The sequence below is a fragment of the Myxine glutinosa genome, chromosome 7, assembly GCF_964187855.1.
Source record: "Myxine glutinosa chromosome 7, kmMyxGlut1.1, whole genome shotgun sequence".
Lineage (NCBI taxonomy): Eukaryota > Metazoa > Chordata > Myxini > Myxiniformes > Myxinidae > Myxine > Myxine glutinosa.
The window spans coordinates 53,968,190-53,995,738 of record NC_136267.1 but is presented as its reverse complement, the minus strand read 5'-3'; the positions used below and the strand labels follow the sequence as shown (position 1 = coordinate 53,995,738).

Here is a 27,549-nt window from a genome sequence, read left to right as displayed (position 1 = left end):
CAGTTTGACAGACGGGCTGAAAGGGCTATTTATATTTACTGTGACTTTGCCATTTAACATTTTAACCCAATGATTAAAGAGTCCTCTCCATATTGTCATAATAAAGATTTGTTTAAAATTTGATGACAAAAGCTCAAATGGTTAAAAATAAAAGTTATGCTCTGTGCACACGCTCGTCTCCTGCTGAACAGGCATCCGAGCTACAAAGATAAAATACACCCAAATTAAAACTTGTACAATGAAAATGTTGTAAACTTGCATAAAAATTTGTATATAAAAAAGGCACCTTGAAACATTAATCTTGTTTTTTTTGAGTATTTTACATGCTATAATGGAAGGCTTGTACTTAAATTTCAAAAACCCGTAAGGTTTTATCAAAATCAAATACTTAGGGCCATAATGTTGCCGTACCTAATGCAGTTTTGTTTACAGAGTACAAACAGCACCTTCAGCACCAAACAAAAGGGAGAGGAAGGAAGTATACCTGGACTAATAATATTAACTCAATAAGCATCCACAATAATCCTTGATGTTGTGGAACGTTGGCCGAGGCCCTCAGTTTTTGTTCCCCGTCGCACCGCGGAGCGAAAGGGGGGCTATGGTTTTCGCCTCCGTCTGTGTGTCTGTCCGTGCGTGCGGGCGTAAGCGAAGGACCGCATTCGAATTTGGTGTGGGTGCAACCCACGTCAAAATCCAAGATGGCCGCCACGATGTATGTCTGATGCCATGTATGTCTGAACCACGGAGGTATATAATAAACCTGGAGAGCCAATGATGGCTGTCGGCTGAAGCTAGCGGAAGTTGCTTGGCGGCCATATTGGGAAGCCGATTGTGTCTGCGTCCGTGTTTGATCTCACAATCAGCTGATCTCACAATTTCTGATTCATTTTGGATGCTTACCGACTGTAAGGAGTCTTATTTGTGAACGCGCTGTTTCAAAATGCCACAGTGTGTTGCATTTGACTGCACAAATACCTCAGGGAAGGCCTCCACATGCACATTTCACAAGTCAGTGACAAACCGCGATCGCGGGTGTTCTGCTTTTTCAGTTTTTGGCGTGGTCACGGTGGTGGGGCTAGGTAATTAAGTTTCAATGAAGTTTGAACACTGTGTTTGAATTTGATGATGTTAGACCACGCGCAGGGTGTGCAATACGACACAGATCTCAAATATAACTGTATTGTGTATTCACTAGGGCTATGTGAGTATGTCAGACTGATGTCTGATTGACTCATTCATTGATTCAGATTGAAGTATCGAGATTGACTCGTCAGCTCGTGATCATTGTCAAGTGATTTAATTTGTGATGAGCTTCACTTAATTGTCCAGTCTACTACTGTCAGGGTTTCCATGCCCTCCTGTGTCACTCGTGAGCAGAAAGAGCAAATGGGGGTTACTTGTGGAAGGTACGAAAGTCCGACACATGGCAAACATTAGCAGATGAAGTTGTATTTAACTATACATATGAAACTCAAAATATTATTTTGATATGGAGTCGTTTTGACTCGGATGTTTTGACTGCCCTCTGAGGTTTTGACCCGCAACCACATTTTGTGACCACAACGTATTTTGTTTCAAGGTTTCCAAAGGATAAGGACTTGTGCTCCCGATGGACATCTGCCCTGAGAAGGGAGTCCTTCTACCCCACCCCAGGCACCACAGTTCTGTGCAGTGATCACTTCAATGAGAGTGACTTCGACAGGACTGGTCAAACCGTCCGACTGAAGCCGAAGTACTCGAAGTACTCGATGCATGTCACATGCTTAAACTTGCAAGAAACTGTCTTGGATCCATGAAAATGATGGAGGATGGCAACAAAAAAGTCATCGCGTGGAAATACATCCAGGCACTCTTTGATCTGCAGAAGAGGGAAGGCTTGCGTCTGGGAAATAAGCTCTCCCGGAAACACATCGAGTGGAAGAGCAATGTCATGAAGGTGGACACAGCGCTCAGACATTGAGCACTAGTGTGGCAGATGCAATTCGGTTTTGCAGGGACACTTTGCAACTATCAGAATTTCAGGGCAGTGGGGCTACCTGCCAATACATTGAAACATTGGACAAACTGTTTGACATTCTAAATTCTCGCAATCCATTGGCACGAAACTACAAGGCACCACTCATGACATCACGAGAAGGACTTTTCCTGCCATTCCTGGATACTGCCTACAGTTACTTGTCCAACATCAAAAACATGAATGGTCAAGTTATGACCAATACGCGTTTGAAAACCCCCTTCATTGGTTTCATGATCTGCATAGAGAGTGTCACAATTTTGTATTTCACATATGTCAAACCTGCCTCATCTCCCCTGCGATACCTGCTCACGTACAAAATGAGCCAAGACCACATTGAACTTTTCTTTGGAGCGGTCCGCATTGCATGTGGAAGTGGGAATAACCCAACGGCCCGGCAGTTTGTTGCCGCATATAAGCGCCTCTTGATGCGACATGACATCAAGTCTGCAAGTGGGTTGCCCTTTGTCTGATATGGCGAGTTCACCAACACTTCATGTAAATATTTAAACTGTAAAAGATGTGTTGCATGAGATGTCTATATCTCCGCTCCATTATTCATGTAACAATTACCATGTCCTGTTGAACGTTCCATTGCAACATGTAAGTCTTGTATGTTATGAATAGCAAAAACTTCCGAAACCCAAGAATTGTGTGGGTTAACTACATGACAGCGTTTCATGTCATTTATGTGACTGACTCACTGTTGATGTGTTGCTGACCCATGTCAGTGTAGAATAAACTCTGGTTATCATTATATCTGCGTGGTTTCTAACATCTCGGTAATAGAAACATACACATCTTAGTTACAATATAATGACTGAATTAAGTAACATCATATAACATGACAACAAATCAGATCTTTATATTGAGGAATATTATAGAACAAGCCAAAGAATGGCAAACGACGATGTACCTCAATTTTATAGATTTCTAGAAAGCTTTCGACTCCTTGCCCAGAGAAAGTCTGGGTCATAATGAAGAAATACAGCATACCTGGAAAATTAGTGAACCTTGTAAAAGCCCTTTACCAAGACTTTCAATGTGCGGTCGTCGACCAAGGTGAAACAACAGAATGGTTCAAGGTGAAGACAGGAGTTAAACAGGGGTGTAACATGTCAGGATTCTTATTCCTACTAGTGGATGATTGGGTCATGAGAAGGACGATAAAGAACACCGAGCGGTAATTTTGGGCACTTTTTTTTCAAACAAGCTCTAAACCATTGGATTCCCCAGGAAAAATGCGTCTAGAATCAACTTCAAACTTAATGAACACCATTTCCTTAAAGAACGGGATTCTGAGCCCGAATATCAGTTCAAATATTAGTATTCTATATTAATTAAATAGTCGGCGGTCCTAAAATTCGCTCCAGCTGCATCATCAGTGCGCCACGCGTTTGCTTTGACAGGCTTTGTTTACAAAACAATCGGCTTCCCAATATGGCCGCCAGACTATTTCCGGTGGCTTCACGGCGGCTAATGCTGCGAGGTGGCCAATTGGCTCTCCATATTATATACCTCCGTGGTCTGAACCTGGTGAGCGGAATATCTTGAAAAATAAGTGAAGTACCAACTTCTAATTTGGTGTGTGGGTGTATCTCGGCATAAGGAAGAACGCTATTGAAAATTGGGTCGCCACGTCAAAATCCAAGATGGCCACCACCATATATATGTCTGAACCTTGTGAGCGAAATATCTTGAAAAATAAACGAACTATTAACTTCTAATCTGGTGTGTGGGTGTATCTATGCATAAGGAAGAACCCTATTGAAAATTGGGTCGCCACGTCAAAATCCAAGATGGCCGCCGCCATGTATGTCTGAACCTTGAGCTGAATATCTTGAAAAATAAGCGAAGTACCAACTTCTAATCTGGTGTGTGGGTGTATCTAGGCACAAGGAAGAACGCTATTGAAAATTAGGTCGCCACGTCAAAATCCAAGATGGCCGCCGCCATGTATGTCTGAACCTTGTCAGCGAAATATCATATCATAGCATGTTTTCTGCGTCTTCCACTTTGTCAACTCGCATCACTTCCGACGGGGGACCTAGCCGTAACGCTTGTTTTCCTTTTATTTTCTTCCGCCTTCACGTTTTCACCAGTAATCGCTTTCAAATTTGTTTTCTCTGCAGCTGCTTGAACGATTGAAACAAAACTTTCAAAATCAGAGCATGATGATGATTGATTGGATAGAAAATGTGGTTCGTGTTCCAAAACAAAACAAAAAACAATCCGTTTCCCACAGGCATGGGTTGCAGGATATTTCACGTACCAGGAATAAACGACCTCGCTTCCCTCTCCCTCAGCCAAATACACAAACACTTATTAGCCCAATTATATATTAAGTACATTTCTCAAGTGTGAAGTGGTAGTGGTGAAACAAATGTGATGTGGTAGACTGGCAAAATGTAGCAAGTGTCTCGAATCAAATAACCATGTCATAGCAACAAGTTCTAAGTCTCCTCCACAACCTTCCATCATGTGTTCTATACATATCTCTAACCCATATATGGTACGTCCTCCCAATATACTTACTCTTTTGTCCAGTCATTACTCTTCCTCTTCCATAACTTAACCCCTTCTCTGTGCAAATTGTGTGCATGAACCCCGAGAGACTAGAACGACACTGACGTCACCCGATATGCCCCCGCCCACATTATTACATCATTATACATACTTATACCAAGTTTGATTTAAATCCATTCAGCTGTTCGCAAGTTATCACATTTTTACCTGACATGACCTCTGACCTTTGACCTCGACTCAAATCTAATCAGTTCATCTTTACATCATATATACTTATACCGGCTTTGTTCAAAATCCCATCAACGATTCACGGGTTAGCTCGGCAACAGAATCTTTACCTGATGGAAGGTCTGACCTTTGACCTCTTGACCCCAACATCTAATCAGTTAATCTTATCATTACACATACCTGTACCAAGTTTGAATTGGATCCCTTCAGCCGTTATCAAGTTATAAACATTACAGACTGACCTCTTGACCCCAAAATCAAATCAGTTCATCTTTACCTCATTATACATACCAGCACCAAGTTTGACTAAGATCCCTTCAGCCATTCTCAAGTTATCGCAGTGACGAAAGCCTGCCACGGATGGACGGACAGACTGACGAAAGACAACGTGAAAACATAATGCCTCCGGCGACTTCGTAGGCAAAAATAAAATATAAAAAAGAAAAAAAAACCCCAATGCGCCTGTGCAAATGATTGTACAAACATATATATATATATATATATATATATATATATATATATATATATATATATATATATATATATATATATATATATATATATATATATATATATATATATATATATATATATATATATATATATATATAGTTTACCAAAACAGCATTGACATCACCCTATCAAAATGTAGGTTTCATAATGCGCTGCTTACAAACGACCTTGAAACCTACAACCACCACCCTCTCTAAACCATGAAACGCCGAATTCAAGAGCCTTGTGAAGTAGGCGTGTCCGCTCAGCAAGCCAGACAGTGAAAGCACTATCGGAAAGCTGGCAAGGGATATGTCAATGCACAGCCCACCCAACAAATGGGTGTATCAGCAACAAGCCATGAATTACAGCTTCCTCAAGGTTCTCGACTGCTTTCTAGCAGAAGGTAAAACCGGTAAAACTAAAGTGAGGTTTCCGAAAGATGAACGGTCTTTAACACATTTTGCCGGGAAAAAAAGAATTGCATTACTTCATGCTTTGACCGGCATACCTCGTCTACTGCAGGATGAAGCTGTTCAATGCAATCTGAGGCCATTATGTCCCCAGTAAACTTTTCAAATTAATCTCCCAAACTGATCTTTGGTCCAACTCTGCCTGTTGCAACTGGGCCTTCTCTAGTCTGCCAGTTTAATTTGTTGTCGGCCACTGGTTGTCTGTTTATCTTGCTACATGTCCTGACCAGTTCAATTATATTTTTTTGTGACCACATAGTCAAGGAATTTTGTTTTCCATTTCATCCATCTGTTAGTCCTCTTGTACCTTTTGGTTTGGGCGAGAGGACATCTTTCCCCGACTTTTTGCGTAGCGATCAGTTTTTGAGAGAGATCACGTTTCACTGCCATATGTCATTCCTGGGAGAACCGCCAGTTGTAAACTTTATTTTTCAGACCCAAGGGCAGTTTGCTTTTCATTTGACAAACACTGCTCATCCCGAATCACGACATCATTCTTCAAAGGTGATCTGTACCCATTCGTCCCATGTAAATGCAATTGCTGGGTTTTTTTTAATTTTGCAGCTGGAGGTGATCAATTTGACTCTTCCGCTTATAGCTGAAGGTATTGTATTTTTGGGTTGTCTGTCCGTTATCGGTTTTTTGTGTGAACCATTGAAGACATTTAAACCAAACCTGGCAGAAGTATGGACCATGTTACAAAAAAGAACCAATATGATTTTGTGTTCAAAAGATCGAAGGTCATGTTCCATTTCATTACCTCCACCACTGAAGGTGGATGGAGGTTATGTTTTCACACCTGTCTGTTTGTCTATGAACAGAATATCTCAAAGTTGTGGATGGATTTTGACTAAATTTGGTGGAGAGGTTGGGTATGTGACAAGGATTTGTTTTTAGTGAAGATTCAAATCCAGATCAGAATATTTTAAGTGAATCTTCACCATTGAATTATAGGGCAAAAACCAAGATATAGCACATGTCAAAAAGTTATGGATGGATTTGGATGAAACTGTGGACAGGTTGGCTGTGTTACGAGGCCAAACCGACTCCATTTTGGTGAAATTCCGAATATGGATTTGGATGATATTTATTTAATTTTTTAAGTGACTTCACCATTGAGAGATCGGGCGAAAAGCGACATACAACATGATATTTCATAAAGTTGTGATGAGTTATTACAAAACTTGGTGGATGGGTTTCTTCGGTGACAAGAACAAGCCGATTAGATTTTGGTTCAGGTCTGAATCCCAGTCCGGCCCATCATTTGGATACAAAACAAACTGTTCAGCCTGGCGGAGGTATGCGCTCTACCAAGTGCCCTTGTTGAAAATTTTATTACCGTGAGAACTTGTAAAACCCCGAAGGGATTTCAACAAGTCTTGGCATAACATACATAGATGAACCAATTAAATTTCAGGTTCAACAGGTCAAATGGCACGTGCCCTTAAATCCTTTAGCAGACCTGGTGCTGTGTGTCTTCTACGACCTTTCCTCTTAACAACACTACTTCACAAACACTATAAATGCTATCAGGCAACTCAAGCATCTGCAAATGGGGAGAGGAAAGGAAAGATTAGGAATGGGGGAGGGAGAGTTGTGGAAAAAGTGAGTGAAAAGAGAAAAAGGGGTTGGAAGGAAAGGGACAGAGAAGGAATGTGTTGGAAAACGAGTTTGATTAAATTCTGCAATTTTGTGCAATATTTACAATTACAAGCCATGGGTCACACTGTATGCTTTGTGCATCATTTGTATCACAATTTATGTGTGACAACCGTGTAAATAAAATCAGTAAATTTTACAGGATTTGAGATTGCAAAAGTATTGAAATTTGGACTCAGAGAATTCCTTTCATGCACTCCATATCTTAAAACGATCTGTGGCTACACTTGCTCATCTTTCCCCAAAACATGTGAATGTAAATTCACCGAGTCAAATAAATTCCCAAACTTATTTTGGTCCTAATATTCGAAGTATGGCAATCAGCGCTTTTGACAATCAATTGGCCAGGCCCTCTGCACAAGTAAATACTAAAATGCCTTACAATGAGGTCTAACAAGCCAGTGTGACAAAGCAACCATGCTCTAATTAGATACGCAGTATGCATGGGAACAAATGTGACACTTATTTCCCAAACGCGCATAAAACTTGATTATACGTGGGTTTGAATGTGGCATTTCGATAGAGGTGACGTTTCCCGCCATCTTCTATCACCCACACTGTTTTCAGTCTGCATAGAGACATGGTCGACTGAGCTTGGGCCCAGGAGATTTCTTTAACTCGACCTTATTTAGCTGCATGCTGTCCTTAAATATCGTATATGGCACAGCGACGTCAAACTTCTCCAAGTGGGAGTGGAGTGAAGAAATCCTGTAAAGCTATGACATTAGGAGAGAAAAATCATGATTATAGAGCAGTTGTGTGGCAGGATGAGTGCATCAGTCGGCCCTGACCATCATGTGAACGAGTCCACCACACATACCATTTTTTCAAACCTGACATGAGTTTATAAACAAAAAGGCTGTGCCCCTGAAAAGTTGTTCAATGCTGACAAAACGGGGCTTTTCTACAAGAAAATAGGTAACAGGATGCACATCTCCAATTAGCGGAAGGTAGCACACTGTTTCGAGTCTTTCAAGGATAGTCTTGCACTTTTTTGTGGAAATGCATCCCGGTGACTTTAAACGCCTTGAAAGACCTTGAAAGACTTGTGCATGCACAAGATTGGAGGTCACGTTTCTTTCGAGGCTGTCCATGCGCTCACGCTTTCGAAGTTAAGTAATTTTTTCACAGTTGTGTTTTTGTCGTGGCTGTATCTGTCTTTCGGTGTGTGTATTTGTGGTGTGTCTGGTAAGATTCTCGGTGTTGATTTTTCGTACCTGCATACAAAATCGTCGGTTAATTCGTGTCACGTATTCTGAGGCCTAGTAGGGTCCAACCTTGGGGCCTTGTTTTTCTTTCAGCGGTTCGTCGATTGCGCTGCAATTACTTTCGTTCCCTGTTTTTTGTCCGTCTTTCACCCCACACTTCCTTGTTTAAAATCTCCTAAGAAAAAAAAAAAAAAATTTTTTTTTTTTTCCTTCACTGCTCTAATTCGTTGTTCATATTTGTTCGTTCGTTCTTTGACCACGTTGTTAAAAATGTTTAAACTTTCCCCTGAAGAACTGTATTCTGTCATATATTATAACACCTTTTTCTTGTTCCTCTATAAAAGGATGCTTTCGACTTACTCACCAAATCTATTCATTCCAAAAAAAAATTCCATCTCTTACAGTGCCTCTTTCATACATTCCCTAAACTCTCCAGCACTCCACCCCTCCTTCAGCATCCTCAAAAGTATTTTTGACTTTAAGGTCTCAAGAAACTCTTTTTGCAATAAATGTTCGTTTCCCATTAATCGTACACTTTTCAAAATCCAATCTCACCCCTCCCCTCCAAATCTTCCCCATCACCCCTTCCCTCCAAAACTTCCCCATCACCCCTCCCCTCCAAAACTTCCCCATCACCCCTCCCCTCCAAAACTTCCCCATCACCCCTCCCCTCCAAATCTACCCCCTTGCCCCTCCCCTCCAAATCTTCCCCATCACCCATCTCTTTCAAATATTCCCCCTTGCCCCTCACCTCCAAATCTTCCCCATCACCCATCCCTTTCAAATCTTCCCCCTTGCCCCTCCCCTCCAAATCTTCCCCATCCCCCCTTCCCTCCAAAACTTCCCCATCACCCCTCCCCTCCAAAACCTCCCCATCACCCCTCCCCTCCAAAACCTCCCCATCACCCCTCCCCTCCAAATCTTCCCCATCACCCATCCCTTTCAAATCTCCCCCCTTTCCCCTTCCCTCCTAAACTCCCCCCACACCCCTCCCCTCCACAACTCTCCCTCAATCCTCCCCTCCTAGACTCCCCTCTCACCCCTCCTCCTCCCCGCATCTTCCCCCTTCCAACTTCATCTCCCCCAACGTTCTGCCTCGCTCTTCACCCTCCTCAAATAACACCTCACTGTGCCTCACCCAATCACCATCAAACCTTTTGTCCGCCCCATTCTTCCCTTTCTCCAAGCTATTCTGAAATCTGACACCTTCAACAGCTCTCCCTACCTCTTCCACATCTTACCCTACCCCTCCCCACCCGTTCTGTATCCGATGCTCCCCCTTCCTCTTCATTAACGGTATGGACCTCAAACATCCGGGGCCTTCGCTCAAACTTGACTGATCTCTCCATACAGGTTGCTTCTGACAAACCAGACGTGATCTGCTTAACAGAAACTTTCCTCCTTCATGATGTCTGATTCCTTGGTATCTCTCCCAGGTTACTCCCTCCTCCGGTATGATAGACCTGAGCCTCGTCCTGGAGGTGGGGTTGCTATCTTTATAAAAAAACTCCTCACTCGCCCTGCACTGCCCTCTCTCCACCTCACCCCCAGGAATACCTTTGGCTGCGGCTTCCCCTTCACTCCCACCTTTTGTTCATATGTGTGTTGTACCGTCCACCAAACAGTGATGACTCCATCTACATCTCGCTGTCTGATAATATGGACCAACTTCTATCGACCCATCCCAACTCTCTCTTCCTCATATGTGGTGATTTCAATTATCACCATGCCAGTTGGCTGGGTGTGGGTACCTCTCTCACCAGCCATGGCTCTTCAGCAAAGGACTTCTGCGACTCACTGGGACTGACACAATCTGTCAATTTCCCGACCCGGATCTCAGTCAACGGAGCATCTTCTCTTCTGGACTTGGTTATGACTAACTTCCCTGAAAATGTCTGCTGCTCTTCTTCTGCTCCAATCGGCTCATCTGATCATGTGCTTGTTAAAGTGGACATCTCTCTGACCATTCTCAGAGAGCCTCCTCAGCGTCGACGAGTCTGGCATTTCACTCAGGCCAACTGGCACGGTCTTCAAGCAGCCATCAATCATCTGGACTGGTCTCCCATCTCTACCGCCTCTGACATCAACTCATCTTGGGAATTCTTCCAAAGTAAATTGCTCTCTCTCTCATGCACAGATTTATCCCATCTCGTCTTCAGTTGTCATACCCTTCCTCCCATCCATGGTACACGGAATCTTGTGGTGAGGCTGTTGCCCAGAAACAACTTGCTTTCGTCTCCTGGAAAGCAAATCCAACGGAAGGAAATCTTATTTCCTTTCACAAAGCCCGAAACAAGAGTGTCCACCCTCAGGAGAGCCAGGAAACAACATCTCTCCGTTCTCAAGACTGAACTCTTATGTCTCCCTCTTCCAAATCCTGGTGGCATCTGGTCAAATCTGTTTCTGGTGTTTGTTCCCCCTCCATCCACTCCCTCACCTCAAGCGGCTACACGGCTGACTCCGCACGTGAAAAAGCTGAATGCCTCAACTCCGTGTTTGCCTCCAAATCTTGTGTCCCAAACCCATCCCTCTCTGTACCCACCGTACCCAGTCATACCCAGCTGCTCCTGGTCTCTGTGTCCTTTCCTCCTGACAAGGTGGAAAAGTTTCTGTCAACCCTCGACTCTGATTCTGCAACTGGACCTGACGGCATCAGCCCACGGGTCCTAAAATCCTGTTCTTCCGCTCTTTCACTCCCTCTCTCTGTTCTCTTCACCCTCTCTTTTGCTCAAGGTCATCTTCCATCTGCTTGGAAATCAGCCAACATCACCGCTTTGCACAAAAAGGTGCAAAAACAGATCCTAGCAACTACAGACCAATCAGCCTTCTCCCAATTATCAGCAAAGTCATGGAATCCATCATTGCTTCAGATATGAAATCTTTCCTCTTCTCCAATGGCTTAATCTCTGATCATCAATTTGGTTTCAGACCTGGTCACTCTACTCTGGACATGCTGCTTCTGCTTTCTCAACAATGGATGGAGGTCCTCAATGCCAAACAGGAAATTAGAGCCGTCTCCCTTGACATATCATGTGCCTTCGATACGGTCTGGCACCCCGCTCTGCTCACCAAACTCTCCTCCTTTGGTATCCATGGAAATCTCCACGCATGGGTGGCGGACTTCCTCTCTCGTCGTAGTCAACGTGTGGCCCTGAATGGGTTTCTCTCATCTCCTCTTCCTGTTCAGGCTGGAGTTCCCCAAGGCAGTGTTCTGGGCCCTGTGCTTTTTCTGGTCTTCATCAATGATCTCTGACTCTCTTGAAAATCCTGTCTATCTCTTTGCTGATGACTCTACTCTCTATCGCTCCATTCCTCATCCCTCAGATCGGCAGTCTGCAGCCTCCTCACTCTCTGCAGACCTGGACAAAATCACAGACTGGGCAAACAAGTGCAACATGTCTTTCAATCCTGACAAATCTCACACTCTTACGATGTCTCTCCGAAAAGACCGACTGGACAACCCTCCCATCCACTTTCTGAATAATCCTCTCCAAGAAGTTCTGTCACTCAAGCTTTTGGGTCTCACTATCTGTCATGATCTTTCCTGGGAAAACCACATTTCAAATCTGGCCTCCAAAGCCAGTCCCCGACTGGGCATCCTCCGTCGTGCGAAGTCCTTCCTTGGCACACCTGAGCTCCTCACCACATACAAGGCTTTCATCCGCAGCTCAATGGAATACTGCTCTCCCCTCTGGGCTGGTGCTCCTGCCTCACACCTAGCTCGTCTTCACGCTGTCGAAACCAAAGCGTTCAGAATCATTGGAATCTCCCACGATGAAGGTAACTCCAAGGGCCTTTCACTCACTCCAGGGAGGTTGGTGGTCTTTCCGTCTTCTACCGACTCCTCTCTGGCACTGCCCCCCCCCCCCCCCCAACTCTCTCTGGGCTCTGTCCCCCAAATATTCCTACAGGTCGCACAAGATCTGCCTGCAACCCTCTTATGGTTAAACTGCCAAAATCAAGACTCTGCTCACCTTCACTCCTTCATTCCTTTTCTCCCACCTCTGGAACAAACTCCCTCACTCTTCAATCCCACTCCACCCTCCAGGTCTTTAAAACAGCTGTTTACCACCATCTCTTATCTTCCCACATCCAAAACCTTGATCTTTTCTACCCCTGCTAATTTCACCCCAAATCCACTTTTTTGAAATTCCAACTTCTGTCCTGGAAGTCCTTGGTGTCCTTGTGTTTTATACTTCTCCCACCCCCCGCCCCCCCTTCCCACACCTCTTCCCCCCCAAGCCCTCTCCCTCCCACACATCTCCCTGCTCTCAAATGTTATGTTTGTGTGCTTCCCCTTCTCTCCCCATCTTGTCTTCCGCTCCCTCTTTTTATATATCTTGTTTGTCTGGTTGATTTGTTTGTGAAATAAATGTTAGCTCTTTCACGAGCCTCGATTCAGTATACAAAAATACAAACAAAACAAAAAACGCAACGTTTTGCTCTGCAACACATCCGCCGGTGACGTTTTACACCGACTTGGTTCGGCTCGCAGGGCACTTTTAACCTGCTGTTGCTGGCATGAAATCCGAGATTTAAATCGTCTTTCAAACACAAATTGCATCATTTATACGAAAGAGGAAATTAAAAAATGGTTAACCATAATTGTTGTGTTCTGAAATGTAAATCAGACACAGAGGAAAAAAAAAGAAAGAAGGAAATATGAGAAATATCTGTCGAGATGAGGTGTTGGGTTCATAACATTTCCTGTTAGTACAAGCGTGCAGCGGCAATGGATATAACATACAAGGAAGGCCGTTTCTCCCTTCAGCAGTTTGGATCCAACTAGAACGACTCTTCGCCATCACAACGTCGACCGATATACCTCCACCCACATTATTACATCATTATAATACTTGTACCAAGTTTGCTTTAAATCCATTCAGCTGTTCTCGTTACCACATTTTATCTGACATGACCTCTGACCTTTGACCTCTTGACCCCAAAATCGAATCAGTTCATATTTACATCATTGTACCAAATTTGGTCAGAATCCCATCACTGGTTCACAAGTTATCACGGGTGACACGATTTTTACCAACCATGACTTCTGACCTTTGGCCTTTGACCTCGTGACCCCAAAATCTAATCAGCTCGTGTTTACCTCATTATACATACCTGCATCAAGTTTGACTAAGATCCCTTCAGCCGTTCTCAAGTTATGGTGGTAACGAAAACCTATCACGGACGGACGGACAACCTGAAAACATAATGCCTCCGGCGACTTCATCGACGGAGGTACAAAAATTCAGTACAATTTATCTTGTGGCTCTGAAACCAAACAAACTATATTTATAACAGCCCTCACGGCTCCAGTTTCTCAGCCCATTCAGCGAGCTGAGAAAGTTCTCCAAGTATTTCATTGTGCAGAGGCACAGCCCTTTCTCTCAGGCTCCTTTGACATATTTTATAGCTTTATGCCTCATTTCAGGTAACAACATATCCCAGACAAATTATCTACTTCATCTTTCCCCGAACTCTTCAGCTTCCCGGGGGATCTGCGCATGTGCACCGAGCATCTGGGACAGATTACGTCATTTTCAAAGTTGCGTATTAACCCACCACACAACAAATATATATAAAATAAATAATATACATATGTAAATAATGAACTATATGTTTAAAAATATATATATATTATTAAATATTTGTCCATATGTTACGTTCGGTGGCCAAATTATACCACAAGATGGGGGGAAAAAAACCATGGAATAATTAAACCATATTTTAGGAAGCTCGTTAACTAGCGGAGAAGCAATAACTGCATTGTGTACAAGTTCGGAAATGTCCCAGTATCATAAATCTTGACTTGTAAATTTGATTCAACCAAATGTTAAAAGGCACACCTTTCTGATTCTCTGCAACGATCTTCAGCACTATCCAAGTCATTCTCTACCATCGCAAGCTTCTGTGAGGCCTGTTCACAACAGGAGAAAAGATTCCAAAAGAAAAATCACAGCGCCTGATACAAAACGCTCGAGTACTTACAAAGGCCAAAAAAAGGGCGAATTATTTTCATTTTGGAACGCAATCATGAGGCATGACTCGAAGCTTTGCTGAAATTCATCTTGGACCGGATGGATTCACCTGTAGGTACTTGCAGTCAGCCTCTTCCGCCACATCCTTGGCTTCCTGCAGGTGCATAATCTGTCTCTCTAGGCATTGCTCATCTTTCACAGCTTTGCTCTGTATGACGACTGTTCCCCTAACACAGGCAGAAACACCACGTCAGTAGTTTTATTTCTTTCTTTTTGTTACTCAATTACTTGTTAAACAGATCACAAATAGTAAAGGTAAATACATACCTGAATCTTTATAAAAAGTAAATGGAAGATACATTTTTAAAGACTCCAAATTTCCTCTATCATTTTTGGTGAACATCTGCAGCAAATGGTGTCGCTCTCAACAATGCGCAAACCTTCCCCCAACCTCTGTAAATAAAATGTATTGCCATCGCCAGATAACTCTAACCCCTACATCTCCACCCCCTCTCCTCACCCCAAAAAAGGACAGCCAGATACGCTGACCAGTTTAATCGAAGGACAGCAAGTTCCATTATTAGCTTTCCAACCAAGTAAATAGATTATTAGTTTTACAAACAAGTTGATTATTGGATTTCAAACAGTACCATTTTTTTCTACAGCACCTGGAATCCCTTGAGAACGAAGCTTGACATGCGGGAACGGACGGTTTTCCTCTTACTAAAGGCTGCTTTATTACCTCCACCACCGAAGGTGGATTGAGGTTATGTTTTCACCTCTGTCTGTCTGTCTGTGAACAGGATATCTCAAAAAGTTGTGGATGGATCCAGACAAAAGTGTGCAGGTGGGCCTGTGACACGGACAAAAATATTAGATTTTGATCAAGATCCGGATATGAGAACTTTTTATTTTTTTATTTTTTAAAGTCATTCTTCACCCTCAAAACGTTATTTACTGATTCGGCCAAAACTTGTTGGACAGGTTGGGTGTGTGACAAGGACGAATCACTGATTTTGGTGAAGATCCGAATTCAGATCTGGCCTGTCAGTGGGATACAAAACAAACTGTTCAGCCTGGTGGACGTATGCTCGCTACTGAGTGCCGTTCTAGTTTTTCATTGGGCCAGACTCACTTTGTGCGTAAACTTAAATAAACTTCCAAGCTGAAAAATCTCTGCTTCTGGTTTCCTTATGACAACGTGCAGGATCGTTCTCGGAGACTTTCTTCCAAAGCCAATTGGACTGTTCTGGATTGTCGTATCCAACTGTTCATTTATCACCTGCAATGTTGTCCCACATCATGGTGAAAATGTATTGTACTCATCTGAGTTGTACAATCTAGGTTTATTTGAAATTGAAGGTTTTGGAACAAAAATAAATCAATTAAACAACTTCATAGCTGACACTACAAAGTCTATCTGCAATAGCGCATGGCCAAACACATTCAAACTCTTGTACATACCTTGTGCTGTCCTCCACCACTCTTTCCATCTCCTGGAGGTCACGTTGAGCTGCTGCCAAGCGTTCCTGTACATCCTCCTGTTCATCCTCCTTCTGCTGCACCTCTTTGGTCAGCATTTCAAGCTGATCTTCGGCCTGCATGCCAAAGTACAAACGGTCAGGGTTCGTTTCCGGCTCGTTAATCAAATCGCAACTTTCTGGTAATGCAATCCAATCACCTTGTTATTGTCAGCCAACCAACTCGCCCACATAGTTTTGTCATAAAATAATTCATCTATAACCTATTGAGATATCGTGCTCAACATCGTTTTTGGTCCCATCTCTCAATGGTAAAGAATCACTTTTTAAAATTCTCGTATCCAGATCCAGATGTTCACCAAAATCTAATCAACAAACAAGACGTCTTGTCGAGCACGATATTTGCGAAATCCCGAAAACAAATTTAACCTTGAAATTAATTGGTGGTTCGATTCCTTGACCCGATATGAAAATCCTCTTCAAATTTCAAGTCAATCAGAAGAAAATTGGGGATTTTAGAAATCCCACCCAAGTTGTTGACCTAAAAAAAACAATTGGTGGTTGAAATCAATGACCAAATATGCAAATCCTCTTCAAATCTCAAGTCAATCAATCAGATGAAAATTGAGGATTTTAGAAATTTAACCAAGGTTGTTGACCTTTTCAGCTCAACATCAATATGCTTCTTCCTTATGACCAACTCTACCATTTAGTGAAGATCGGTTTGTGAAATTGTGACCTGTAGGTGATTGACACACAGAATATCACACACAGCCAATCAATATCTTGAAAAATCTGTGCTTGAAAAATCTTTCATGAAAACATAACCCCCGTCTACCTTTGGTGTCAGAGGTAACAATTCTGATGGTTTGCAGGACATTAACGCAGCAGATTGTTTTTTAAACACTTGTCCGTACTGAATTTGAACTCTTGAACAAGTTGGACCAAAGTTCTGCAATAAAAACGATTTAAATAGTGCACAAGAAATTCATCATTAACCAAAACCCACATCCAGGAAGTGAGAAAAGGATTTCCAGCATGTCGGGTAAACCACATGGCAAATGCAGGAGGCCTTACACAAGAGAGAAAGATTTCCTCTTACAGCCTTTTTCAGAGTTTGCACTTGCATGAAAATGAAACGGTCAACAAAATGCCGGTAATTTTTTTTTCTTTCAGTAGTTTCTTAAATAACATTGCAGATCTCCTAAGATAGTGATATACAGTATACAGAAACCTTGTACAGTGCACATAACTACGAACCTACCCTTACCAATTACTCATTGTGCAAAGTACAATAGCTTCGATGTATGTACGCTCGCCTTTAGGCCAATATGCCAGTCACTGGTTGTTGGTGGACATTAACGATCCAAAAAAAAAGCCGAGCTGGCACACTGAACAAATTCCCAATTCCTGCCTCAACTGTGGGTAGCAACTGGTCTGGTGTTCTTAGATATCCCTTAACACCAGGTTACACTACTCGCTATCTCAATGTGTGGTTGTAGGGGGGCAGCAGCTCCAACGAGATAAACAAATCGACAGTCCCAGCTTTTTCGGACGTCCTATGTGAACGGCCATCTTCGACTACGAAGGGCAGACCATGACGAGTTGCATGGCAATCTAACTGTATGCAATCCTGGGAAAACACAACATACTAAAAATGGGGTCTTCACACTGAGGCCACACATGACTTGAGGTCCGCAGACAAGGAAAACGAGTCTCGAGATGAAATAATTTCAACATAAAGAACAAGTGGAACAAATGCAAGGGCCCAAACATTACTAATCCCTTTTTCCTGCACACGATGGTTAAGGATTGCATTCCAGACGGGTCAGCAGGCACGCCGACACAGACACAAACCATCGCTTGAAGGTTACCTAAACAACGGGATCGCTTCTCCCTATATGCGGAGGCGTTTGTCTCAATATTTCTCAGCAAATTAAAAGATTCCGTGTCAAAGCAATGTGACAAAAATCACCGCCTAATGAGGCCAATGTTTAAAACAAAACATAACATGGATTCAACATTTTACTTGAACCTTGATCCATTCCTCTCAAGTTGGAATTATTGACGTCATACTCATGGCTCGCAACATACCAACACTCCAATGTTGATACGTCTTCCGCATATTTTAAAATTATATACAAAACGATAGAAACCATCAGTCCACATACCTGTGATAAGTTCCCCTCCAACCCAAATGGATTCACAATTCCTTTAATCTCATTCTTCGCTCCAGGACATCAAGATAGCTGTCCATCACCATCTTTTCTCCCCTCATTAACCATCCCCAAGCCAACCTCTTTTTGGGTTCCATTTCAGCTTCCCAAATTTTTCCCTTCTACTTCTGCGATTGAGAGTTTCCAGCTGCCATATCCAGCTTGTTCACCCACTGTGTCCGCTCTCATCCTTCCCCATGCCATTCATTCGTCCAAGTCTTCCTATATTTTATCCCTCTACCCTGCTGTTGGTACATCCTTCTCCCACCAACCCTTTTTCCTGAACTCTTTCTTCTGTTATGTCCTGGCCCATTGTGCTCTAGCTCCTATACAAGTCTATACAAAATAAATAAATTGCTTTCCATAATCCTCATCACCATCACCATTGAGCTTCCAGAAGACACGTCAATGCTAAAGGTGGTGGCGGGGGCCCGTACTCTTGACAGTCTCAGGGCACTCACCACAAGCCGGGATGGTTTCTGCGGACAAGACCCAGCACAGGTCACGACTCCACGGTAAGGGTGTTGAAACTTCTGCGCAGCAGCCACGGGAATTGAAACCACACCAGCGTGATGCGTGTACAATGTTTCAGCGAAGGCAACGCAACGCAACACAACACAACACAACACAACACTTCACCCACTTTAACAAGTCACTCAATATTTCTTGGGAATAGTACAAATTTGATCTCGTGACTGTGCAAAAGTACAGATCAACAAATTGTGCAAATCACCATAATCTCTGCTGTGCACCGACATATTAAAATTTCATTTGGACCATAACCACGCACAAGGTTACAATTGCACTTCAAAGATTCTTGGCATAAAATTCCAAGAAAAATAAATTAATGTAACTAGCTAAAAATCAGACCTTGATTTTATTTACTTCCACCACCAAAGGTGGATGGAGGTTACATTTTCACCCCCGTCTGTCGGTCTGTGAACAAGATATCTCAAAAAGATGGGGATGGATTCGGACAAAACTTTGTGGACAGGTTGGGTGTGTGACAAGACCGAATCGATTATATTTTGGTGAAGATCCTTCCTCTTCTCCAATGGCTTGATCTCTGATCATCAATTTGGTTTCAGACCAGGTCACTACTCTGGACATGCTGCTTCTGCTGTCTCAACAATGGATGGAGGTCCTAAACACCAAACAGGAAATCAGAACTGTCTCCCATGACATATCTCATCCCTTCGATATGGTCTAACACCCCGCTCTGCTCACCAAACTCTATTCCTATGGTATCCATGGAAACCTCCACACATGGCTCGCAGGTTTTCTCCCGTCACAGTCAATGTGTGGCCCTGAATGTAATTCACTCATCTCCCCTTCCTGTCCAGGTTGGAGTTTCTCAAGGCAGTGTTGTGGGCCCTGTGCTTTTTCTGGTCTCCATTAATGATCTCTCCGACTCTGGAAAATATCTCTATCTCTTTGCTGATGACTCCACTCTCTGCCGCTCCATTCCTCTTCCCTCAGATCGACAGTCTGCAGCCTCTTCACTCTCTGCAGACCTGGACAAAATCACAGACTGGTCAAACAAGTGGAACATGTCTTTCAATCCTGACAAATCTCACACCCTCCCCATGTCTCTCCAAAAAGACTGTCTGGAAAACCCTCCCATCTACTTTCTGAACAATCTTCTTGAAGAAGTTCTGTCATTGAAGCTTTTGGGTCTCACTATCTGCCATGATCTTTCCTGGGACAAACCACATTTCCAAGCTGGCCTCCAAAGCCAGTCGCCCACTGGGCATCCTCAGTCATGCGAAGTCCTTCCTTGGCAAACCTAAGCTCCTCACCACATACAAGGCTTTCATCCGCAGCTCAATGGAATACTGCTCTCCCCTCTGGGCCGGTGCTCCTGCATAATCATTGGTATCTCCCACGATGAAGCTGATTCAGAGGGTGTCTCTGTGTCTGTGTCTGTCAGGCAGGTTGGTGGGCTTTGTCTTCTACCAACTCCTCTCCGGCCTTGCTCCCCCAGCTCTGTCTGTGCTCTGTTACCCAAATATTCCTTCAGGACACACAAGATCTGCCAGCAACCCTCTTCTGGTGAAACTGCCAAAATCAAGACTCTCTGCTCACCTTCACTCCTTCATTACTCTTTTCTCCCGCCTCTGGAACAAACTCCCCCACTCTCTTCAATCACTCTCCTCCCTCCAGGTCTTTAAAACAGCTGTTCACCACAATCTCTTATCTCCCCCCATTCAAAACCTTGATCTTTTCTACCCCCGTTAAAACACACCAAATCCACCTCTTTCAATCTCCAACTTTTTACCAGAATTTCCTAGTAGTGTTAATTTGCTTTATACCATGTACCCCTGTGCCCTCCCCCAGCCCTGTCCTTTGCACAGATCTATTGACGTCCCTGTTCTCTACTGTTGTTGTGCTTGTGTGCTCCCCCTCCATTGCATGTTTTATGTATCCGTGCAAGTTTCCATGTTTAATGTGTTAGCTCTTACACGAGCCTAGACTTTGTATACAAAAAAGAAAGAAAAAAAAAAGATTTTAAGATCTGAATATGGATTTGGATAAGACAAATATTTTCTTTTTTTAGTGCTTCTTCACCATGGAGAGATCGGGCGAAAAGCGACGTATAACATGATATTTCAAAAAGTTATGGATGAGCTATGACTAAACTTGGTGGACGAGTTGGTTCGGTGACAAGAACAAGCCGATTCAATTTTGGTTCAGGTCCGAATCCAGATCCGGCCCATCAGTGGATACAAAACAAACTGTTCAGCATCGCGGAGGTTTGCTCTCTACCAAGTGCCGTTATAGTTTATTCATGGAATAGCAATCAGAACTTGATTATAGTTACAGTGTCAAAAAGAAAAAGTGCGTTTAGAATTTCAAACCCAGATATTTGGCCAATCGGCAAAACCAGGCTTTCGTCCACAAAGATCAAAAGGGATCATTAAAGGAAAAATGTTTTGAGCACACACAAGGGGAAATATGGTTCAAAGCCACTTTGGCTGGACGGGTTCGAGCGTGCACTGCGTGTTTGACGTAGCACACCGCACTGCAACTGCCTTTCGGCATTCCTCATGCACATGCCCACGTGAACCTTTACAAGCATGCCCTATGAGGCACTCAAAATAAATAAATAATAAATCAGACGGAACACTGTGCCCACTTGGCGAATCGAGTCTCTCCGTAGAACAGCGATAACCTGCAAAGTGTGAGCAGGTGCCACTTCTATTCACGTCAAACCCTCTGTTGCCATCAAGGTGGAAAAGTTTCTGTCAACCCTCGACTCTGATTCTGCAACTGGACCTGACGGCATCAGCCCACGGGTCCTAAAATCCTGTTCTTCCGCTCTTTCACTCCCTCTCTCTGTTCTCTTCACCCTCTTTTGCTCAAGGTCATCTTCCATCTGCTTGGAAATCTGCCAACATCACCGCTTTGCACAAAAAAGGTGCAAAAACAGATCCCAGCAACTACAGACCAATCAGCCTTCTCCCAATTATCAGCAAAGTCATGGAATCCATCATTGCTTCAGATATGAAATCTTTCCTCTTCTCCAATGGCTTGATCTCTGATCATCAATTTGGTTTCAGACCTGGACACTCTACTCTGGACATGCTGCTTCTGCTTTCTCAACAATGGATGGAGGTCCTCAATGCCAAACAGGAAATTAGAGCAGTCTCCCTTGACATATCACGTGCCTTCGATACGGTCTGGCACCCCGCTCTGCTCACCAAACTCTCCTCTTTTGGTATCAATGGAAATCTCCACGCATGGCTGGCGGACTTCCTCTCTAGTCGTAGTCAACGTGTGGCCCTGAATGGGTTTCTCTCATCTCCTCTTCCTGTTCAGGCTGGAGTTCCACAAGGCAGTGTTCTGGGCCCTGTGCTTTTTCTGGTCTTCATCAATGATCTCTCTTGAAAATCCTCTCTATCTCTTTGCTGACGACTCTACTCTGTCGCTCCATTCTTCATCCCTCAGATCGGCAGTCTGCTGCCTCCTCACTCTCTGCAGACCTGGACAAAATCACAGACTGGGCAAACAAGTGGAACACGTCTTTCAATCCTGACAAATCTCACACTCTTACGATGTCTCTCCGAAAAGACCGACTGGACAACCCTCCCATCCACTTTCTGAATAATCCTCTCCAAGAAGTTCTGTCACTCAAGCTTTTGGGTCTCACTATCTGCCATGATCTTTCCTGGGAAAACCACATTTCAAATCTGGCCTCCAAAGCCAGTCGCCGACTGGGCATCCTCCGTCGTGCAAAGTCCTTCCTTGGCACACCTGAGCTCCTCACCACATACAAGGCTTTCATCCGCAGCTCAATGGAATACTGCTCTCCCCTCTGGGCTGGTGCTCCTGCCTCACACCTAGCTCGTCTTCACGCTGTTGAAACCAAAGCATTCAGAATCATTGGAATCTCCCGCGATGAAGCTAACTCCAAGGGCCTCTCACTCACTCACCGCAGGCAGGTTGGTGGTCTTTCCATCTTCTACCGACTCCTCTCTGGCCTTGCCCCCCCAGCTCTCTCTGGGCTCTGTCTCGCAAATATTCCTACAGGTCGCACAAGATCTGCCTGCAACCCTCTTATGGTCAAACTGCCAAAATCAAGACTCTCTGCTCACCTTCACTCCTTCATTCCTCTCTTCTCCCGCCTCTGGAACAAACTCCCTCACTCTCTTCAATCCCACTCCACCCTCCAGGTCTTTAAAACTGTTCACCACCATCTCTTATCTTCCCCCATCCAAAACCTTGATCTTTTCTACCCCCGCTAATTTCACCCCAACTAATTGAAGAGAGTGAGGGAGTTTGTTCCAGAGGTGGGAGTAAGGAGGAATGAAGGAGTGAAGGTGAGCAGAGAGTCTTGATTTTGGCAGTTTCACCAGAAGAGGGTTTCTGGCAGATCTTGTGCTTCCTGGAGGAATATTTGGGGGACAGAGCACAGACAGACCTGGGGGAGCAAGGCCGGAGAGGAGTCTGTAGAGGAAACAATATAAAACACATTTGGGAAGTTTGGCATTAGTTGGATATTTAATTTAAAAAAAAAAACCTATAATGGGTGCACACATGGCGACTGCATGCAGCAGCACTACCTGCGGAACAATTGATGGAAGTCGTAAAACACGTCAAAAGCGAATATATAAATTAAAAAGTCAAATCGTAAACGTTATTTGCGGGCAAACTGTGCAAAGTATCATCAGAAATTTCCACTTTCAACCGCAGAGAAGCCAAGTGTACACTCCGCAAAGCTCAAGGGTTCAAATGTCTAAAACAATTTACTTCAAATTAGTGGTGAGAGGGCAAAAGGTTGTTACAGCAATCATCCATTGAAAACAAGCTCAGAAAGAAGCAACAGTGTGTGCTAACCCAGAGCAGGTGGGTATAAAGGTCTCTGCCATAGCTTATGCCGAGAGTGGCAGGGAAACATGCCGGACATGTTAGATCACTTACGTATACTGCTTTGCTAATTTCATATACACACATACATATACATATACATATACACACACATATATACATATACATATACATACACATATATATATGGTTATGGGATTTAACCAGTCATATTATGTTGCAATTAAGCATCAGTTCTTGCAGCTGATTGAGATTTATTTTTTTTCTAAAATAAAAAGTTTTTCCAACTCAATGATCACTGATGAACCAACAACTCTGAAAGGGAAAGGGGTTGATCAAGGGAAGGGAACGAATATCCACGGGTGGTGGCTGAAAGCGGTTGGGTGGTGGCTGAAAGCGGTTGGGTGGTGGCTGAAAGCGGTTGGGTGGTGGCTGAAAGCGGTTGGGTGGTGGCTGAAAGCGGTTGGGTGGTGGCTGAAAGCGGTTGGGTGGTGGCTGAAAGCGGTTGGGTCGTGGCTGAAAGCGGTTGGGTCGTGGCTGAAAGCGGTTGGGTCGTGGCTGAAAGCGGTTGGGTCGTGGCTGAAAGCGGTTGGGCGGTGGCTGAAAGCGGTTGGGCGGTGGCTGAAAGCGGTTGGGCGGTGGCTGAAAGCGGTTGGGTGGTGGCTGAAAGCGGTTGGGTCGTGGCTGAAAGCGGTTGCTGAAAGCGGTTGGGCGGTGGCTGAAAGCGGTTGGGCGGTGGCTGAAAGCGGTTGGGCGGTGGCTGAAAGCGGTTGGGCGGTGGCTGAAAGCGGTTGGGCGGTGGCTGAAAGCGGTTGGGCGGTGGCTGAAAGCGGTTGGGCGGTGGCTGAAAGCGGTTGGGTGGTGGCTGAAAGCGGTTGGGTGGTGGCTGAAAGCGGTTGGGTGGGGGCTGAAAGCAGTAGGGTGGTGGCTGAAAGTGGTTGGGTGATGGTTGAAAGTGGTTGGGTGGTGGTTAACCACGGTCAGCAAACTTGCACAGTCATAAAGGTGGATCGCCCTGCATGCATATAATCACCACACCATGACGTCAGTGGCAAAACAACCGAATTCTCAAACAATGAACACCAAATGTTCTCTTGGTCGGTCGAGCCTGAACACGAAACGTTCGGGTTCGGGATCTTTGCTCGAGACAGGGGCGTGGCCCTGAAAGCGGAAGTTAGGCGTTGCCACCTCGTGCTCCAAGATGCAGCACCCCCAGGCGATAAAATCCGGTCGAAATGAATCGCAGCGCCGCTTCCGACCGACACCGATGTACCCTGGTGTCCCCGAACCCGAATATCCACGGGGTCGGTTGCGCGTGCTGTTTGTGCCCCGATAACTATAAGCAATGTCGGATGAGGCGATCGGACGGATCGGGCGCATCATTCCATTCGACGTGTAAAGCCAAAGGGCCGAGGTGCACGGAAGCGCTTTTAACTCCCTCACCACAAGCACGCAAAGGCCGGTGGACTGTTCCGGCCGCACCCCGGGCCGGAGGGCTCACCTTCTCCCGAAGAATTCGCTCCGCGTCCACGGTTCGCTGAAGTCGCAGCGCGCGCTCGTCCGCCTCGTCCGCCTGCTTCTGAAGCATTTTGATTTTCATCTTCACCCCGTCGATCGAACTCATACCGCTATTCGACATCGCTTGGAGAAATCCACTGATAAATCCTCGTTTTATGCTTCAAATCTCTCGAGCAGACAAGACCGCGAACTGCACAGACAGGAAGCGAACTGCGCTCCACCCACGCGCCAACGCCTTAAATAATACCGGAAGTGACGTGCGCTTCAGGGGAATCGGAGAACGGAATTACTCATGAATTTGCCGCGAAGAGAGCTCGGTTAATGATAAATAGTTTGGGCTTTTGGGGGAACTTTAGCAATTCATTAAATACTAGATCCCGTATTTTGTCTGAAATGAGTAATGTCTGAATTCTGCAACGCGGACATTTTAATATTAAATATAATATAATCATGGCAGCATTGACACTATTCAGAATTAGTGGTCTATTTATAAAGTACGTACAGTTACAGTACGTAAATATAAAATTTTCACAACACACGGTACGGTACGCACGGCACACCCTCCTTCAACCCTCCGACGTCCCATGTACGATCTGTCCGAACTACACTTTCCACCCAGTGTGAAATACACAAATTGAAGATTTGAAATCCATGATTACAATTATGATAAAATTTCAAACAAACAAAGTATGTATTTGATTCCAATAACAGAAAACAAAGAGTACCATATAAGTTCAGAATTGAATTGCCCATTTCAAATCTACGGGAAAAGTTAATGAAACAAAACTTTTCGTTGTAATACATAGCTACACATTGACGTCACGCCTATATTTTGGTGGAGATATGTCATATTGAAGCACGCGGTACTACAAGCGTGACTTGCTACCAAGGAGGAAGCGGACAACGCGGTGAGTTTATAGTTCATTATTCCAAAGAGGTCACTGTAGCACTGGCGCGCTCCCGCTCCGGGCTGCGCGCCCGGTGTATATCCTGAGGCCACGCCTACCCCTCGGGCGTGGCCGCCGCCCACTTGGTGCGCGGAATGATGTTACCACGCCAGTGGGCTTTCGTGTCCGCCACACGCGCCCCCCCAGAATTCCCGCGCACCTGGAGGGCCAGTTTGCGGGGCAAACGGATGACCCGGCCGAAGCGCCCTCTGGCGACCGGCGGCGTCCGGGGTGCAGGGATGCCAGGTGGGATGCCCCCGGCTGTACCCAGGATGGGTGCCGGACCGGGGGCGGCGTGCCTGCGGGGCTGGGCGGTGCCGGGGGTCCGCCCGCAGGGGGGCGGCCCCGACGCGGGGGCCGAGCCACCGGCGGTGGGTGGTCCACGTCGAGGTGGGCCGGCTTGAGGCGGTCTATGGAGACCCGGTCAGGAGTGTCGCCGATGTCCAGGGTGAAATGTTTCACCCCGGCCTCCAGCACGCGGAAAGGCCCGTCGTACGGGGGCCGCAGTGGTGTCCGGTGGGCGCCGTGCCGGACGAAGACGTACTCCGCGGTGCGAAGCTCCGGGGCGACGTGTGTAGGAGGGTGCCCGTGGTGCGCCGTCGGCACCGGGGCGAACCTCCGGGCGGTCTCCTGCAGCGCAGAACGCTCCTGCGCCACGGACCAAGGTGCCGTGGGGTCGGGGAGGAACTCGCCCGGCACCCGCAGCGGTTGTCCAAAGACCAACTCCGCCACGGATGCGCGCAGGTCCTCCTTGGGCGCCATCCGGAGGCCCAGCAGGACCCAGGGGAGCCTGTCGACCCAGCCGCCGTCGCGGAGGGTGGCCCGGAGCGCGGCCTTCAGCGAGCGGTGGAATCGCTCGCACAGGCCGTTGCCCTGGGGGTGGTAGGCCGTGGTTCGGTGCAGCTGGACCCCGAGCCCCCGCGCGACCGCGGCCCAGAGCTCCGAGGTGAACTGGGGGCCGCGGTCGGACGAGATGTCCGAGGGGGCGCCGAACCGGGCGACCCAGGTGGCGATGAACGCCTGCGCGACGTCTGCCGCCGTTGTCGCCGCCAAAGGCACGGCCTCCGGCCACCGGGTGGTGCGGTCCACCATGGTGAGGACATGGGTCAAACCCCGAGAGGGGGGCAGAGGTCCCACCAGGTCCACGTGAACGTGGTCGAACCGACGTTCCGGCACCGTAAACGGGGCCAAGGGGGCCTGGGTGTGTCGGTGCACCTTTGTGCGCTGGCACACGAGGCACGTCCTGGCCCAGCCATGGACGGCCTTCCGGAGGCCATGCCAGACAAACTTGTCGGCGACCAACCGCTGGGAGGCCCTCGTGCCCGGGTGGGACAGGCCGTGGATGGCGTCAAAAACCTGGAGCTGCCAGCCTGCGGACACGATGGGGCGAGGCCGCCCGAGGGAGACGTTGCAAACGAGGGCCGTGCCCGCGCCGTCGAAGAGCACCTCGGTGACGCGGAGGCCCATGACGGCGGTCCACA

The 27,549-nt window shown here is 45.7% G+C and overlaps 1 protein-coding gene and 1 long non-coding RNA gene across 2 annotated transcripts in view; one reads left to right on the top strand and one right to left on the bottom strand.

Moving 5' to 3' along the window:
* LOC137431241 (uncharacterized) overlaps positions 1-25,380 on the bottom strand; it is a 34,416-nt gene extending 9,036 nt beyond the window's left edge. The window contains exons 1-4 of the mRNA XM_078781711.1: positions 25,105-25,380; positions 16,043-16,176; positions 14,688-14,805; positions 14,447-14,517 (exon numbers count right to left, since the gene is read on the bottom strand). Coding sequence (XP_078637837.1) covers positions 14,447-14,517; positions 14,688-14,805; positions 16,043-16,176; positions 25,105-25,242 — 461 coding nt within the window. The 5' untranslated portion in view covers positions 25,243-25,380. The remainder of the gene's footprint in view (positions 1-14,446; positions 14,518-14,687; positions 14,806-16,042; positions 16,177-25,104) is intronic.
* On the top strand, positions 652-2,771 carry LOC144892941 (uncharacterized). The gene is made up of 2 exons (XR_013624073.1): positions 652-1,008; positions 1,580-2,771. It is a non-coding gene; the product is annotated as an uncharacterized LOC144892941 (long non-coding RNA).
* Positions 25,381-27,549: the final 2,169 nt, after the last annotated feature.